This window comes from Drosophila mauritiana, chromosome 3L (genome assembly GCF_004382145.1).
Source record: "Drosophila mauritiana strain mau12 chromosome 3L, ASM438214v1, whole genome shotgun sequence".
Taxonomy (NCBI): domain Eukaryota; kingdom Metazoa; phylum Arthropoda; class Insecta; order Diptera; family Drosophilidae; genus Drosophila; species Drosophila mauritiana.
In genome coordinates, this window is record NC_046669.1 from 13,722,238 (window position 1) to 13,738,827 (window position 16,590).

Consider the following 16,590-nt stretch of genomic DNA (forward strand, 5'->3'; position numbering starts at 1 on the left):
CATTGAAATTGTTTTTCGAAATTAGAAAAGCCAGTCAGGTGAACGGCACTTGGGCATGAGGTGCGATAAAACGATAAAACCATTTTGGGGGAAAATCGAGAAAAGTGACAATTTCAATAAGGACCAAAATTGGAGTTTTAGGGGAGTCCTTAATAGCAAGAGGTTTCCCCAAAAGGATGCAATTTGTGTAGGCAATGATCAGGGCTCTATAACTTTTACAAATTCGAGTTCATAAAGTTAACAATGCAAATTTTGTTAACTTATTTTTGCGGCCAATACGACACAAAAGTTTTATGCTTGATTGCATTGCTTGCAAAAACTTTAATGATATATATATATGAATTACAAGAGTATTTAACATTTTGCTATTGTAAATTGATTAAGATTCGATTAATTAAAACTAGGCTTCGATAGGGGATTTTCAGATAGGTCCATTGAATAGCAGCTGGCCGGACGATCGGTTTTAGATCTTTGGAACTTTCCTAATGGGAACTCAGTTCTCCTGAATGATGACAACATCCTGCAGGAGGACATTGGTCAACTGCAGGAGCTCCTGCTCGTTATGGATGGGACGGTCCAGAGGATAACCCAATGGGCGGGCATCACGAAGAGAGGCGGAGCCAATGCCAATGGTGATAGTGGGAACGATGTCCTGAACCTGCAGCTCAACCAGAGGAGAAACCACGACCAGGAGCTGCATGGGCAGACCCTCGGGCCTTCCACGGGGTAGCAGCAAGTGCTGTGGGAAGCGTCCGTTCTCGCCGACCAGCTGTTGGATACCCACGACCTGTTGCTCCGGCTGTCCCTTCAATTGCAGCATCACTTGGCGGTAAATCTCCACCAGGGGCGTCACATCGCGAGTTGTCCAGGGGATATCGATGGACCTGCGCTGAATGCGGTTGCGTCCATTCTCCAGCTGCACTTGGATGGCATCCAGAAGGACGAAGTCACGGCGGCGCTCATCCAGGGAAGCTCCTTGCCTTCCCTGTTGATTCTCTGCGGGTCCCAGGAAGACGCGAATAATAGCATCCTGATCCTGATCCGAAGTGATGTCCATGTCAATGGTAAAGGCCTTGTTGTTGAGGCGACGCTGGCGTCCCACAATCTCCTGCTGGATGCCCTGAACTTGCTGCTCGACCAAGTTGCTAAGGTCCAATTCGTGCTCCTCGATGCGAGTGCGCAGTTTGTCCACACGAACATCGTTGATCGAAACACCGCGCATCTGCAGTTGCTCCTGGCGGTAGCCTCCAAGGATTTGTTCACGCTGTTCGTCCACGATCCTCACAATCCGGCGCAGGGTGTGCTGCACGACGGGATCGCTGAGGCGGATGTCCAAGCCAGTACGATCGATTTGCTCACCGTTGTTGTCCTGGACCACCTGGCGGATAATGGTCATGATGCCCACCTGACCAAGGCGACCCAATAGCACATCGGCGATCAGGGATTCCACTTGGCGTTGATCGATCATCTGGCCACGCAGCGAGTTGACATTCACCTGGCTCAGCACCTGACCAATAACCTCCTGCAAACGCTGCTCAATCTGGCCGATCTGGGCGAGGACTTGGCGGCTGCGCTGGGAATCGATTCGGATTTGGTTCAAGCGGAGGGCATATCGCTCGGATTGCGTCAGGAGGGGATTGTTGATCCACTGCTGTTGCTGTTCGATCACCTGTCCCTGGGCGATGCTTTCCTGGTTAAGGCGTGCAACCAGCTGGCGAAGATTGTGCAGGACAATTTCGCTGAGGCGGTTGTTTTGCTGACGGAGATTGGGAAGGCTGCGGCGGCTTCGTAGTCCCTGTCGGTGCACCACATTCTCATCGTCATCGTTGTCATCGTCGTCATCATCGTTCTGGTGCTTTTGCAGACGCTGCTGGCGGTTCCTCTGCAGCATCTCAAGGATCTCATCATCGGTCATCAGCTTCAGACGGTTTTCGCCGCGGATTAGCTTCAGAATGTCCTCATCTTGGATGGGGCGCTCTCCCATGACGCGGCGACCCTCGCCAATGGAGTTAATCCTGCGGGGAAAATTCATCTGTTGTTGCTGGATGTCCTGGTTATCCTGGTTGAGGCGGCGTCGGTTAATATGCACCAATCGCTCATCGTCGCGGCTCACGCTCTCCAACTGATCGGCATAGGTTTGACGCTCCTGTTGCACACCGAACGTGCGACCTTGTGTCAAGATGTGGTCCTGCTTCTGCCAGTTGTTCTGACGCTCCTGGCGCACATCATCCACCTGACCAACGCGACGACCCTCACTGAGGCGGTCTCCTCTGACCAAGCCCATGAAACGCTGGCGACCGTTCAGCTGATCCTGCTGCTGATCCTGTTGGATGGCGTTTAAACGGCGGCGGCTCACGTGGAGCAGACGGTCACTATTCACGCTCACGGTGGGCAGGTTACGAGCTCCTCCAGTACGAAGACCTCCCTGGCTGATACCACGCTGCAGCTGGACGCGACCCATGCGAATATCTTCATCATCGTCATCATTGTCGTCGTTGTCGTCATCACGGCGGAGGAGACGCTGGAAACGATCCTTCTGGTTTCCATAGATATTCTGACCCTGATATTCATCCTGTTGCTCCAAAAGGCGGCGGCGACTCACGTGGAGCAGGCGTCCAGTGTCTACATCCTGACCCAGATCCCTTTCCTGGTTGTTATCTAGGTACTTCACGCGCTGACGACCGACCCATTGCTCTTCACGCTGCTCATTGTTGATCCATTGGCTTTGCTCCACCTGAGTAACATCCTCCAGAAGGGCCAGTTCCTGGATGAGATTATGAACAAAGTTCTGCAACTCAATGTCGTCCGTCAGCAGAGAGGTACCCTCAATCTGTCCCTGGTTCTCGGCACGGACAACGACGCGTTTCTGGCCCAAAACGTTTTGGAGGTTCTGCTGTTTCCTCAGAGCCATTTGCATGTGGATCTCCCTCCAGGGCATCAGGATGCTCATCACTGGGTTCATGGCCCGCTGGCGCATACCCACGATGTCCATGAGCGAGGGGCGCTGGGTTTGCTCCCTCAGAACGCTGCGCACCTGCTGAATCACTTCCTCATCCAGATACAGTTCGGGGAGCAGCTCCTGGACAGCGGGCACGATCAGAGTTTGAGTGTCATCGCGATCGCGAATGGCCAGAGCCAAGGCATTAACCAGCAGAACGGGATTAATGTTGCGGCGCAGGTAGACCACATTCCGGCGAAGAGTATCAAAGTCCTGGGCGCGAACCAGCAGGCGGTATATGCCGCGCAGCTGCTGCACATGCTCCAAACGACCCACGGAGTACACCTGGTGCTCGTCGAGGAGGCGACGTTGGCGATCCAGATCGATGACGACCTGCATCACCTCATCAATGCCGCCACGATAACGCTGACTGTCAGCAATCAGACCCACATCCAGATTGATGAGCTCACTCTGCTGCAGAGGCTGGCGAATATTCTGGACGATATCCAGGATAAATTTTTGGCGCTGCAGATCCTCCAATGACATGCGGTCTGCAAGCAAGGCAAAATAAATAGTATATAAATCCTTTCTTTTGGGCGTTAACACATTACCAATACCCTGGACCCTGTCCTGATTCGTAGTTATCCTTCCAGCAGCCACAACGCCGGCCGCAAAGGCCACCAACAGCATGATTCTGTTCATCTTGATTGTATCAACTATTGATGTTAACTGATCAATTGAGAAACTGAAGGATTGGAGAGCTCAGATGGATTTTACTTGCTGCAACACAGACCAGCAGGCAACTGCATTTTCCAGTGCGCTCGCTGCAGCTTTTATACCCGAAATTCCTATCATCCCAAAGTGCATCCCATAGGCCTATCGCTTGACTCTCGATTGGGTTGAATGCCTCTTGCTGGTGCGAAAATATGTTTATCAGCCCAAAAGCTCCTAAAAAAAACCGCTAGCTCATTATGCAATTAAAAAGTTGTTGTCATGGATTGTTCCCGAAATCGGTGGGGCCTTTCGGGATTCGGAACGCATAGGGTACGAACTCCGGTTCGTTTCTATTCTGTGGGTCACAAGCCAGTCAATCTATCTTAATTGGTTCATTGATCTGCAATTCTGCAAGCGACTTCTTGATCTTTTGGCTTTTGTTTGCAGGTGATACGTGTTTGCTGGCCACGCTGATTAGTCTATTTTGGGAGCAAACATCTTGCAAAGTGCAGTTCGAATTTGCAGCATGCAACATGTTTTTAATTATAATTAAATTAGAAATGAAAGGAATATGAAATTCATCCATTTCAACATGCAAATTCGTTTACTGATAAGAACAAGGAAGTCAACATCTTTTAGCATGGAAAAATTCGACTTTGTGCTGATAAGTCATAGAATTTATGAATTTGTTTATGTGCAAAAAATCAGCATAATCGGTGAACGCGTGACTTGTTTGACAAATTAATAAATTATTATTGCTGCTAATTCATTTGAACTTAGTGGTCGCTAATTGCAAGTTAAATGGTGCTTGTTTAGAAATATTTATGCTGAAATTGATTGAAAGATCTTATCGGTTTCTTAAGAGCTGATTTATGGGGATATGCATGTTTTTGGGTCTCTATCTAAAATTCCAATACGAATGCTTAGAATAAGCATGTGAATACACTCAGAGTGCAAAAAGATGCAGAGTTGGAGCCGGAAAATGACGGCCACGTAGCATTTGGCAGCGTCATTGTTCGCGTGAGTGAGTGATTGGCGATTGTGAAAGGATAAAGGATTGCAGTGGGTGGGCGAGCAATGCGATGGGCGAGTCGATGCAATTTTTCTATTCACATTTAAATTGGCAATTCGTTTGTCCGTGGCTTTTGTGTTCGCCCAGCGATTTTTGTTGCCATTTTTTTTTGTTGGTTTGGTTGTCTGTGCTGCGACAATTTTGCAACGTGCCTGGCATGCAACGGAAGTGAAAAGCGCTACGTGGGTGGCCATAGCTTAGATTTCGCCTAGGGATGCGCTATATCCCAAAGAAAATGACAATGCGATTCATCGGCAAGGTATGAATAAATGATGAATAAAATAATTCAAATATCCTTAAATATTTTAGACAAACAAGAGAGTGGTAAGCCTTCTTACTGCAGAAGGATAAGCAGATAAATGGTAAAAGCTTTGGCAACCCATTACATTCTAACTAAGATAATATAATGAGATAAGCTATTACATTCAAACTAAGATATGATAATGATATACAGGCATCTTGGCCATCGCTATCTTGGCTCGACTGCAGTTGTTGTTGCTACTGTGCCTTTTCTAATGTAATTGCAATTGTTTGGCAGCTCCGGCCGGTCATTCATTCAGCTTTTGGATTTCAGCTTTTCCTACCAGCAAATGGGCTGTAAAAGCAACTTTGATTTGCCTCTGCTGCACTTTGCACGCCTTTTTTTTCCCAACTTGCCATTTTTATGCATGCCAAGCGCATTTGTACGGCATTAATTGCTTCTTTATGCCGCTCGTCCCCTTTTGCTGCATGTTCAGCAATTATGCAGCTACAATTTCGCATTAATTGCTCCTTTGTGCCGCAGGGGTGTCCTTTTTGCACCCACTGTAGCCGGAGTGAAAAAAACATTCCGGCATTGTGAGCCGCTGCATTTACGGCGGAGGCGACAGCTGCTCGCTTTAATTGCTGCCCGGCTTTGGACATTCGAATGGAATGCGCTTTATGTGCATAGTAATGTCATCGGCCATCCTTTAAACGCTTTTTTTCTGGCGGACTTCGGTTTCCTCTTGATACCTTTTAATTCAACCAGTAAAGTTCCTTCCTATATGCGGTATAAAATACTCAAACCATTATGACTATGCCATTTTACGATCATTGATCTCGTTTGCGCTGTTTCCAAGCGATTTTACTTTGTAATCTCTTAATATTTTATGCTATCAAAATAGGGCCATGCGGTTAAACGTGGGCTTCTTATCACGGTTCGCAGTTCACCTTTCGAAAAACAGTGCACACTCAAATTTGCGGATTAAAAACAAAGTTGCTATATTGTACCGAATATCTGTTAATAACTAAATAATAATAAATAATAAACTAACATTTATTTAATTACAAGTTTCTACTGCCATTGAGTACAATTTTTTCACCAACTGTGCATCCTTCTTGAAGGAGTGATAAGCTGTTTGAAATCGACAACACATCCTTGTCTCGACTGCCAGTTGTCCTTGTTCTCCCGTGAAAGTCTCAGCCAAGTCAAGTTGAAGTGGTGGATGTTTTCGGCTTCTTTTCGCGATCTGGATACTGAGGATTCGGGATTTGGTTTCATTTTCGGCTTTGTCGCCGCTCGCTTTGACTTAAATGCGATTTAATGCCTTTTTTGTTTGTCTTCCATGCGTCGGATATCCCGTCGACGCGCTGTGGGCGTGATAAACCACATCCTCCCCTTTGCCATCCAGCCACACCCACTTTCTAGGCTGCTAATTTGCTTGGTTTTTTTTATGTCTCAACTTTGGCTTGGCGTCTTAATCTTATATCCTTTTCGCGTTTTCCTTTTTTTCGGCTGGCTTGGCATTAAAAAAATATTGTGCGTCCTTTGTTGGGCTGATAAAACTGCTTACAAATGCTTAAAAAATTAAAATTTATTACATGCGATTATGTTGGTTGCCGAGGCCGGGCGACCTTTTGCCACGAAATAGCCTAGAAAATGCAAATGGAATGTCATCACTTTGGCGGTTCAACATATTTCCGGGCATAACTTTTTTCTGTGGACATTGGCCAATTGATTCATGGCCACACAATATCCTTTGCGTAATGGTCTTTCTGGGCCACCTTAAACAGTCAGCAGTCACCAGTCAGCAAAATGAAATGGAATGGAATGAAAGAAAAAGTACAGCAAATAAATATAAATATAGTAATAATGAAGCATTGGGCCAAAAACGAAGAAGAAAAGCCAAAGTCTGCTGCCAAAAGAAAATATTTCTTTTTATCACAACGGATGTGAGTGTGCCAGGACTGAAATAGCAATGGATGGAGAAGGGACGGGCACGGAGGTGGAGTCGGGTTGTGGAAGTGGCGATAGAGTCCTTGGGCTGGGGTTACCTTCGCCAGCATCCTGCCAAATAAAACAAAAAATTCCCCGACTTTCAGTAGTGAGATGCTAGCTAGTACTTGGTTCGCTTGAATGGCAAAAGAATGGGAATCCCAGTCGCTATTTTATCAGTGCACTGATAAAAATAAATCGGAATTCCATGTCACAAAAAGCAAAAGTTGCATGTAGTTTAGTTCTATGACTGTACTGTAAGATTGAAAACTGTATATAAACTGTAAAAATAACTTAAGAACATTTAATTCGGTTCTCTATGTATATACTAAGTAGCTATGAAAATCCAGCGAATGTGTCATATATTTTTTTCTGTGTAGTTTTGTCACCACGACTCTAGGGCTTCCCGAACTCGCTGCCCCACCCACTTCCTCCGCACAAAGCAAATCAAACAAACTTTTATTTCACACGATTTTCGCTCTGCTATTTTTCTCCCCCACTGACTCGCTTTCAATGTTTTTATTTGTCTTGAAACAAGTGAGTATAGCGAACTGATGCTGATGATCGGGGTCGAAGGTGAGGGGTCGCACGTGCAGCGCGTGTCTGTTAGTTTTGATAGCCAGTTGACTTCGCTTCGGGATGCCAACCAAGCAAGTGACCCGTTAAATTTTTGTGATAATTGCTACATTCGAGATACTTTGAGATACTTCCATCAAGGGGTTGCAGTTTTGAATAAAATAAAGTATCTTTAAATTAAATGTTTATAAATAAGTTAAAAAATGAACGGTCTCATTGCAATGCCTCTATAATTGATTGTTTGTTAATAATTATGTAAAAGTGTTTGTTGGCAATATGCAGTATGCTTTTAGGGACAGCCTCAATTTAGATTCAATTACTACTACTTCGTGAGCTCTAAAACATCTCGGCAATTTGTAAGTTCCCACAGTCGAACCAACTCATAGATTGCTCTCTTGGGGGTGGCTCTTCTTGCCCACCCAATTTCATTGGGCAAATATTGTTGTAGCATTTCATAGACTTTTGCACAAGTGATTTTCGTCCAGAATGGAAGCGGATGCCAGGTCCTTTGTCTGTGTTTAGGTGAGGTCAAAATGCAAACATTAAATGCTTATTCAAGTTCGAGTCTCCGACTGTCGCTGTGAATAGGGCCAGGACACTATAAAAACGACCTTGCGGGCAACAAAAGGCACACCACAATGTCTGTGTGATTGTGAAAATGGGCAGACAGTCAACACTCAAAAAAACTGCGTAAACTTTCAAATAAGCATCTGATCCTTGAAATATGCTTAACTTATCATCTCAAAAATTATTTTTTTAAATTGCATTAGAATTTAAACAGAATTTTGTATAAAATCCTGTTGGCAAGGATTTAGTTAGCGGAATTCAATTCTTCTCATCCTAGACATAGAATTGGGTAAGGTTTTTGTTTGAGTGAAACTTGGAGGAGCAGTAGATTGGTGTGTGGAGCAAGGAGGCTGAGTTGGGTGCGGCATCCTTGGTATTTGGCACTCCTTATCAGCACTTTCGTTACGTTGCAGCGTGGCATTTGTGCGACTTTTATGGGCGGCTTTTCAGCTGGTTACGATGCTGTCGCGATTGCCCTGTACCGCCACGCCGTCTATATACCACCCAACCACCCAGAGAAAAGTCCAATAATAGTGGTGGTTGCTGCTTTGTTTTGTGCAGTGCCTCAGACAAAAAAGTGCCAATTGTTTTTGGGCCGAGAGTTATTGACACGCCTCGACGGTGAGCGCTTCACAGTTGGCCGCTTAAACAAGTGGGCGTGAAGGAATCCCATTAAGGACGATCGCCACCCTTCCGAAACGGTAGACAATCCTGGCCATCCTCATCCATTCATCCCCGCGGCGTGTCGGCAATTTAAACTAATAATCAACGCATCAGCAAACATTGTCGTTATATTCACAGAAGCCTGTGGCGTTTGGCGGTGACTCCTCACAGATTGCAAGCTATGATTTTCACTCACATGCAGATAAGGCTTCTTTAGGGTTTTCAATGCTAAAACTATTGTTAAAATGTTGCCATTAATCCCAATGCCATGCTTTATTCAAGTACACTGTTTAAAAATCGTGGAATTTCACACTATTTTTAATTCGATTTCTGCTCTTTCATTTATCACATTAAAGTATAGTTTTACAATCATATATTACATAAAAGTGGACATGTTCTCGATGCCTTAACAAATCTAATGTATTTTAGACCTAATAAGCAATTTGTTTGGGTTCCAGAAATTGATAACAAAGATTGTGAAATCCTAAAATTAGGTATGAATAAAACCATTTAAAATGTGTTTTAAGCTGAGGTAATAATTCAAAGATTTATCGAAATAATTAAGTTATTCATATAACAACATATCAATAAAAATATTAAGTGCAGTTTAAGTATGTAAGTACGAATTCAATTTTAAAATGTCAAAAATATATATAAAATATATATAAAAATTATACGAGCCTACTAAATGTTTTTTCTAAGCTAAGATTTTTAAACATTTTTTTGATTTAAAATGGTTATTGATTTTCGAGGTTGGGCTGCAGTTAAGTTAGTCCAAAAATTCCAGTAAATTGAGATTTTGAATGTAGTTTTAAAATTAATGATCTAAAATAGTCAGCTGCACTAAATCAGAACCCAAAACATAATTATATCATAGTAGCAACTGAAGACGCGCAATAATATTCGTCTAACACTAGGGTCTAACATTAGGACTTTTAACTTTTGGAGCGGGATGACCAAGTTTAACCATCCTAGACCACGTGTTCCGCGGATGAGGAGGTGCCGGCGCCGAAGCGCAATGGAGTCGGTCAAATGATGTTCGGCGGACTGGCCGCGCTGGCCACTACCGCATTTGGCGAGGACTTCTCTGACTTGACGCATCCGTAGGATGAGATGCCGGTACCGCTGCTGCTGGGCGGGGAGGGTGGAGTTTCCGGACTTATCAGCGGCAAATACCGCCACGGGTGGTAGATGGAGCCGGCGTACATTGCCTGGAGGCGAGCCTGTAGGTCCAGGGCCAACGTTGGATCCAGTGGATAGTGGGCGAGGCCGGGAAATGCATTCGGCAGGCGGGGCAGGGACAACTCCAGTGGCGAACCAAAACCATACTTGGCGCTCAAGGTGGCGGCTGCCAACTGGACATGATGCGGATGGGGATGCGGATGGTGTGGGTGCGGTTGATATGGTGACTGGTGCGGATGTCCGTGGAGATGTGGCAGCGACTGACCCAAGGGCGACAGCTGGGGCTGCATATCCTTGGGGGAGCCAACTGATCCTGGGACACCGGGACCGGAGTTACCCGCACCACCAGCGTTGACACCACCATTGGCACCACCTCCACCGCCGCCACCACCACCTGGCACCGGTGACTTGTTGAGCGTCTTGGGCTTGCGACGTGGTCGATACTTGTAGTCGGGATGTTCTTTCATGTGCAGAGCCCTGTAAATTAAATAAATGTTGAAACACTGATCAAAAGATCGAACGATTTAAACTTTGATGATATCATAAAGCCAGCCATCTCTGGTCGTAAACCCCAAGAGAAGCGGAACCCTTCCATAAACCCCACGCCTGGCAGATACAAAATGCACAAGTTTATATTGTGTATTTAGCGAAGAACCAGCACTCCGATTCCAACTTCGATTCTCTTTCCGATTTCCCAGCTGCAACAATGCGCAATTGTTGACATTTGTTTGACATAACGATAAAACCTGATAAAAGGTGTGTTTGGGTCGCCTCCTCTTGTTTTACTTTCGCTTTTCTTTATTTTGTTTTCCTTTCTTTGGTCAGTTATGGCCTCCTTATCGCGGGTCCCGAAAAAAAATATTGTTTTCCTTATCATCGCGCATTGGCAAATATTTGATCAGAATTTTTGGTTCTTTTCATTCGATATGCTCGCTCGAAAACCCCGAATGGCCATTAGTTTAAGCCCCTTCTGACGAGCCCTGATCATTTATATATGTCATAAAATGTACGTAAAATTTAACATTTCCATTTTGGCAGGCCAATCCAATCAATAAAAGGATTATGACAGTGCAAACACAGAGGTTCGTCATCATAAAAGACCGCACTATCTAGGAAGGTATAGAAAAAACGAACTTGTAAGATACGGCATTTCTGGGAATTCCTCTAGTTTTTAGTGCACTGCAATTTTTATTCCAATTATACCAATACTATAAAGCTAGTTTTAAACAGGAATCGGATGACAATTCAAATAAAAAATAAAATAGACAAAAGAGAAATGTGAGGTATCACTTTTGTACTTAATTGTGAAATGCTCGCTTTTAAGATACTTTTCTTTAACAAAGAACTTCTTTCTTGCAGTATTTTCAATCCCACTAATTACCTTTATTAAAACTAAGCTTAATCTTAAGTTACTCAAACCCTTTCGAAAGGGTACACTGAATGGGTTAAGCACACAAAAAGAAGCAAAATGCAAAATGAATTGAGCATTTCATGCGACGTGTTGCCTCGCTTTTGTGTGACAACTTCAATTGAAATGTTTACCCAAGATATGGCAGTGCCAATGAAATTCTGACTAAGCAGAGCGGACACAATCCCCGACTCCAGAGCTCCGCAATTCAGCAGGAGCTCCTCACAATAGGTAGCCTTTGTCTTAGCTAATCGATCAAATTTTGTGGCCAGACGGCATCTAGTGAGAATGAGCCACCAACTGGGAAAACCGTAACCGAAACCAAGCCAGAATTTCCCATCCAACCTACACCACTCTGCTCCTGCATAAGCCGGCACAGAAAAAAATAAACATCTTGTGCACTGAATAAAATTGAACAAACAAACTTATTCTTATGTCCGAGTATAGATATAAGAGATAACTACCAAAAAATGCTAGAACTAATGTTTTTCCTAGTTTAAAATAATATAGGAATTACTGCAATATGATAATCTGTGATTTTTAACATTAATAGGATCCATATCTATTTATTTTTTGGAAATAGAGCTGCAGCCTTAATAAACCTTATTAATAATAGAATTGGAAAAGTAACTTTTGAATTGAAAGGTAAACACTTCTCCTGGTAAGAAAATTCTTCAATTTCTGTTTAGAAATCTGGTACATACATATTTTCTCAGTGTTTTTTAACCAGACCCCAGTGAACAACACTTACCGCAATCGTTTTGCCTCGTCGATGAATGGACGCTTCTGTCCTTCGGTGAGTAATTTCCACTCGGCGCCTAGGCGTTTTGATATTTCGGAATTGTGCATTTTTGGATTGTCCTGGGCCATTTTGCGACGCTGCCCCCGCGACCAGACCATGAAAGCGTTCATTGGACGCTTAATGTGGTCGTGGCTGTTGTGATGGCTTCCAGTATTCGGATTCGAGTGGCTGGTTGGGGCATTATGGTGGGAGTTGCCATGGTGGTGCGAGTGCTGGTGCATTTTGGGTGCCACCGGAGTGGGGGCCGCTGCCGGAACGGCGAGGTCAGCTGGCGGCATCGGTGGTGGGCTGGTGTTTCCCGATCCAGAGACTACTCCCACGCTCATACCCATGCCCAAGCCACCGACCATGCCCAAACCCAAATTGATGCCGGGCAACTGCGGTGAGAGACTGCTGCTATGGCTGTGATTGCTACTCCCGCTGCTCGTGTAACCATTGCTGTGGCTGTGGCTCCGATGGAGCAGGGCCGAGATGCTCGTCATGATGCGGAGTCAAGGGACTCCAATGGGGGTGCAGGTGGTAATTATCAGGTGGTAGTGCTGCAGCTGCTCCTCGAGCTCTGAAATGCCAACGGAAATCGTATTCAATAGATATGCCTTGTTAGCTTGGGGACTCTGTCTGCTGCTCCCTGCATGAGTCATTTGATTGGAGCTCTTCGCACTGCGAATAGCTTGCCCAAAAAAAATGCACAATGGAACTCCATTTACCCCTTCTAATGTGTGTATAAAGGGAGCTCAAAGTGGTGTCCCGGTTTTATGACAAATAAATGTAAATATTTGCCAGTAAGTCAAACCAGTTTTCAGTATTGAATATTTGCAATATTGGGGATTTCCCTTAAATTAATGTTATCCGAAATATACTACTTGCAGAATTTGAATTAGCATATCAACAGTACTGCCAAATCCGATTTCAAATGGTGAATTAATAAAAGATTGGACTCGAAGCACAAAAATTTCGCACAAAATATGAAATATTTTCGAGAACAGGCTTTTAAAGAATCCAAAGCTTTTCTAACATTGAAAATGGAAAATACTTATAAAATTCAGTCTATTTCATATCCTGATATATAGCTGACCAATCATTTGGTTTAGTTGTTAAGAAAATTTAGTCGCTTATTTCGCTTTTTAAAATTACTTATGGAGGATAGTTTACTATATTTATTTTATTTATATCTATTTATTTATTTATTTATACCTTTTTTAAATATTTAAAGTGCTCACCTAGAGAGCTTGTTTAAATAAACCTTTTCTTATCATCATAATTAACTTACCTGTATTGTCTTTTAATTTCTCCCTAATACAGTTTAAGATTGGATTCCATCCGATGCGTGACACTTAAGTATCTATTTTATTGCACAAGAGTTTACGATGCGATCGAGTTCTTTTTGTTTATTAATATTAGCAGGTTAATTATTGTCGATCGCCATTAGAACTCCTAAAAATACACTAGTGCACTGATTTGAATTTTCAAATTATTTTCCAAACAGTTCGAGATTTATTGAGCCTCGAATTTACGAACGTGGAAAGTATTTAAACCGTTAGACTGACGATTCACCGTTAGCCGAGCGCAGCGCGTCCGTTTCGAGTGCGCGACAATTTAGATTTGAAAACACATTCGAAAACTTGCGACAAAAACGGCAAACAAACGCAACAAAAAGGGGCAAGAGGAAGAACGTGGGTGTTTGTTAGTGTGAGGGTGTCTCTGTAGTGGTTGGTCGCTGCTGCGTCGCTGCCGCCCAAAAGGACCGAGTGGGAGCGAGACAGGGCGAAAGATAGTGCAAGGGAGAAGGGTCGCGCAAGAGAGAGAGAGAGAGAGCGCGCACATTTTGTAGAGTTTTTTACACCTTCGGAGGACGCGTCAACGTGGCGGCTAAGTGATAAAAATTCGCTGCTGCTGCTTTGTATCTTTGTATCTGCGTTTTGTATCTTATTGACAATAGTCTCGGGTTTGTTTTCGTTTTGTGTGCGCGTTTGCATTCTTGTTTACCAAACATTGCTCCTTTTGCTCTTCGCCAGTTGATAATGTCTGCATTTTTTTATCAGAACCTTAACACAAAAATTATTTTTGAAAATTTAAATAACCCAATAACAGATTTCATATTGAGCTACCAATATCTATTTGTTATTGTAAAAATAAATTATTTTCTTTAAAAAATTCAAAAAAATTCCGGTCAACTAGCCCGGAATTCGCTGCTATATTTATTTACAAAATATTAAATCATAAATTGGTACGTTTATAAATTACTTTATTATTCAGTACTGTTTTTCTTCTACACATTTGTGATCCAAATATAAGGCATAGCTAACCTGCTTTATAGCTCTTTTCAATCAACCCACTGGAATAAGAACAAATTTTTAGGAAGTCTTTCCACTTTATTTAAATAGAATACAAAACGGAGTGACGTCGAATGAAAAGTACATTTTAGGTTTTTTTAAAATAAGTTTAACCAAATTATATTGGATACTTACTTATATGCATGGTCTGTACTATATGGCTTATAGTTCCACTATAATTTCTGACTGTGTATTATACGGGTGTTTGCTCTCACAATCGATCGGTGGCTCATTTGGTATGTTTGCTGCAAGCTTCGGTATCCGCAAGATTGGCCCTTTTTTGTTGGCAGGGTTGAGCCTTATTTCAATTGCCCTCCTTGTTTGTCACACACAGGAAATTCTCAATTCTTGTTGTTGTTGTACCAATAACGATTTCTGTATAATTGCAACGATTAGAAACCCTTGATCCCTTAATATTACCACCTTTATACATTTGCTAAAATTTCTTATAAATGCCGCTCTTTATAATTGTCGGGTTCAATGTTCCGCTAAGGGAGCTTCTCCCTTGACGAATACTTAGAAATTAGACAATTTTCCCGGTGTTTACAGTGTAATGTCAATAGAAAATAGTGTGTAATATGCTAGGGATAGTACATCCGGAACAATAATTTCCCGATCGTAATTTATTTTCATTAATTGCGATATTGGAATAATAATTTGCACTTAGAACTATTAGAAATCAAGGACTATTAGAAACAATTAACCAGGATATACTAAATGAGTTTAGAGGGTGTAAATATTCACATAGAAAGTTACAAAAAAACAATAATAAAACAACACTTTTAAAACAACAAATGAATGCGCTTTATTTTTAATTGTTTTAATTTTATTAAGACATATTGTACCCTTACGTTGTTAAAAGAATTAGGAATAAAAAAAACATTTAACATTTTTGCTCTGCATTCCTTGGCATTTTTAAAAACAACTGTTGGCGCCATAAAAAGATATCTTCCTAAGGGGTTGTTTTGCGCAGGCGTCGCTCTTCAAATGGTCGTAACTTTTGTAGAGTTTTTTCCCTCGACTCCCCGACTTACGCCTCTTTCCGCCCCTCTCCTATATCCTTCTTCGCCAAAACAAATGCTAAGTAGGAAACGCATTTGGCGGGTTCCCCCCTTCACCATCGCACAACAATAAAAATGGCAGCGCTCTAGAAATGTGTGTGTGTGTGTTCTGCCCCAAGCCTGAACCCCCACTTAAATCACCCCCAACGCCCACTGCCACCCCTCCTCGCACCCCCTGCAACTGCGCGCATGTCGATTTCAGGCGCTGTGGACCAATGGCGTAGACAATGCTACGGGAAGTGGAGTTTGGGGAATGGGGCCGCTGCTTAGAAGCGTTCTCAATGGTGACGCGTTTTTTATCGCTTTTTGTTTTGCATGCGAATTGAATGCATTTTATTGGCCAAAAGCCAGAACAGACGGACACAAAACAAAGGCGCCAGCAACTGGTGGTCCTTGGCTAGAACATGCCTGAGGATTCGCTTTATCTTCCGCTGGCAGAGGAGCAGGATATTCGGCTCGGGGACCTCGACATTCCTTTATTTGTTCCCTCTTAATGGACATTATGGCTGGCCCTATTATGTGGTCATCTCCCTGGACAATGAAGCACAGAAAGTGAAGGTAGTAGAAATCATAGTTGACGGTAGCGAAGAAATTTTTTTTTCACTCAAATTAAATCACTCATAAAGCATCTTCGTTTTAAAAAGTAATAAAATGTTTTGAAAGTTTAAAAGGTGTATTAATATTGGTATTTTTAAACTTCACTAAAACTAGGTAAATTTTATAGCATTTTAAAATGGGATATTGGCTTTGGAATGGCCAAAAATGGCTAGATTGTCAACACTGTTTATTTAACGCATCCTTTTTTCGTTGTCCCCACTGCAGTCATAATTTTGGGCACTTTTTTACATGACCCACCGCAGCATTGTTTGCTGCGCTTAGTTGCAATAATTTATGGCTGGGACTTAACAGCGTCGCACAAATTTTTGCCAACTCTGGCAGACAGAGAGTTCTCGTTTGTTCCTACTATCCTTTCGCTTTGGTTTCACCTGACCAAAAATGGGAAATGTGCCCGTACTAATCGTGATTTGTGTTTTAAAT

At 43.0% G+C, this 16,590-nt stretch overlaps 2 protein-coding genes across 3 annotated transcripts; both read right to left on the minus strand.

Moving 5' to 3' along the window:
• Positions 1-289: 289 nt before the first annotated feature.
• On the minus strand, positions 290-3,746 carry LOC117140404 (fat-body protein 1). Of its 2 annotated transcripts, none has more exons than XM_033303276.1 (2): positions 3,556-3,746; positions 290-3,489 (listed from the first exon to the last, which is right to left on the minus strand). In XM_033303276.1, exons 1-2 carry the CDS (start codon positions 3,638-3,640, stop codon positions 494-496), a joined length of 3,081 nt encoding a protein of 1,026 aa, XP_033159167.1. In that variant the 5' UTR covers positions 3,641-3,746; the 3' UTR covers positions 290-493. The 2 variants fall into 2 exon arrangements, with proteins under 2 accessions (XP_033159167.1, XP_033159166.1); XM_033303275.1 differs by having other exon boundaries at positions 3,550-3,746.
• A 5,367-nt stretch (positions 3,747-9,113) lies between these two features.
• LOC117139834 (transcription factor Sox-1b) lies at positions 9,114-13,737 on the minus strand. The gene is made up of 3 exons (XM_033302476.1): positions 13,429-13,737; positions 12,108-12,717; positions 9,114-10,425 (listed from the first exon to the last, which is right to left on the minus strand). The coding sequence occupies exons 2-3, from the start codon at positions 12,638-12,640 to the stop codon at positions 9,795-9,797; spliced, it is 1,164 nt and encodes a 387-aa protein (XP_033158367.1). The 5' UTR covers positions 12,641-12,717; positions 13,429-13,737; the 3' UTR covers positions 9,114-9,794.
• Positions 13,738-16,590: the final 2,853 nt, after the last annotated feature.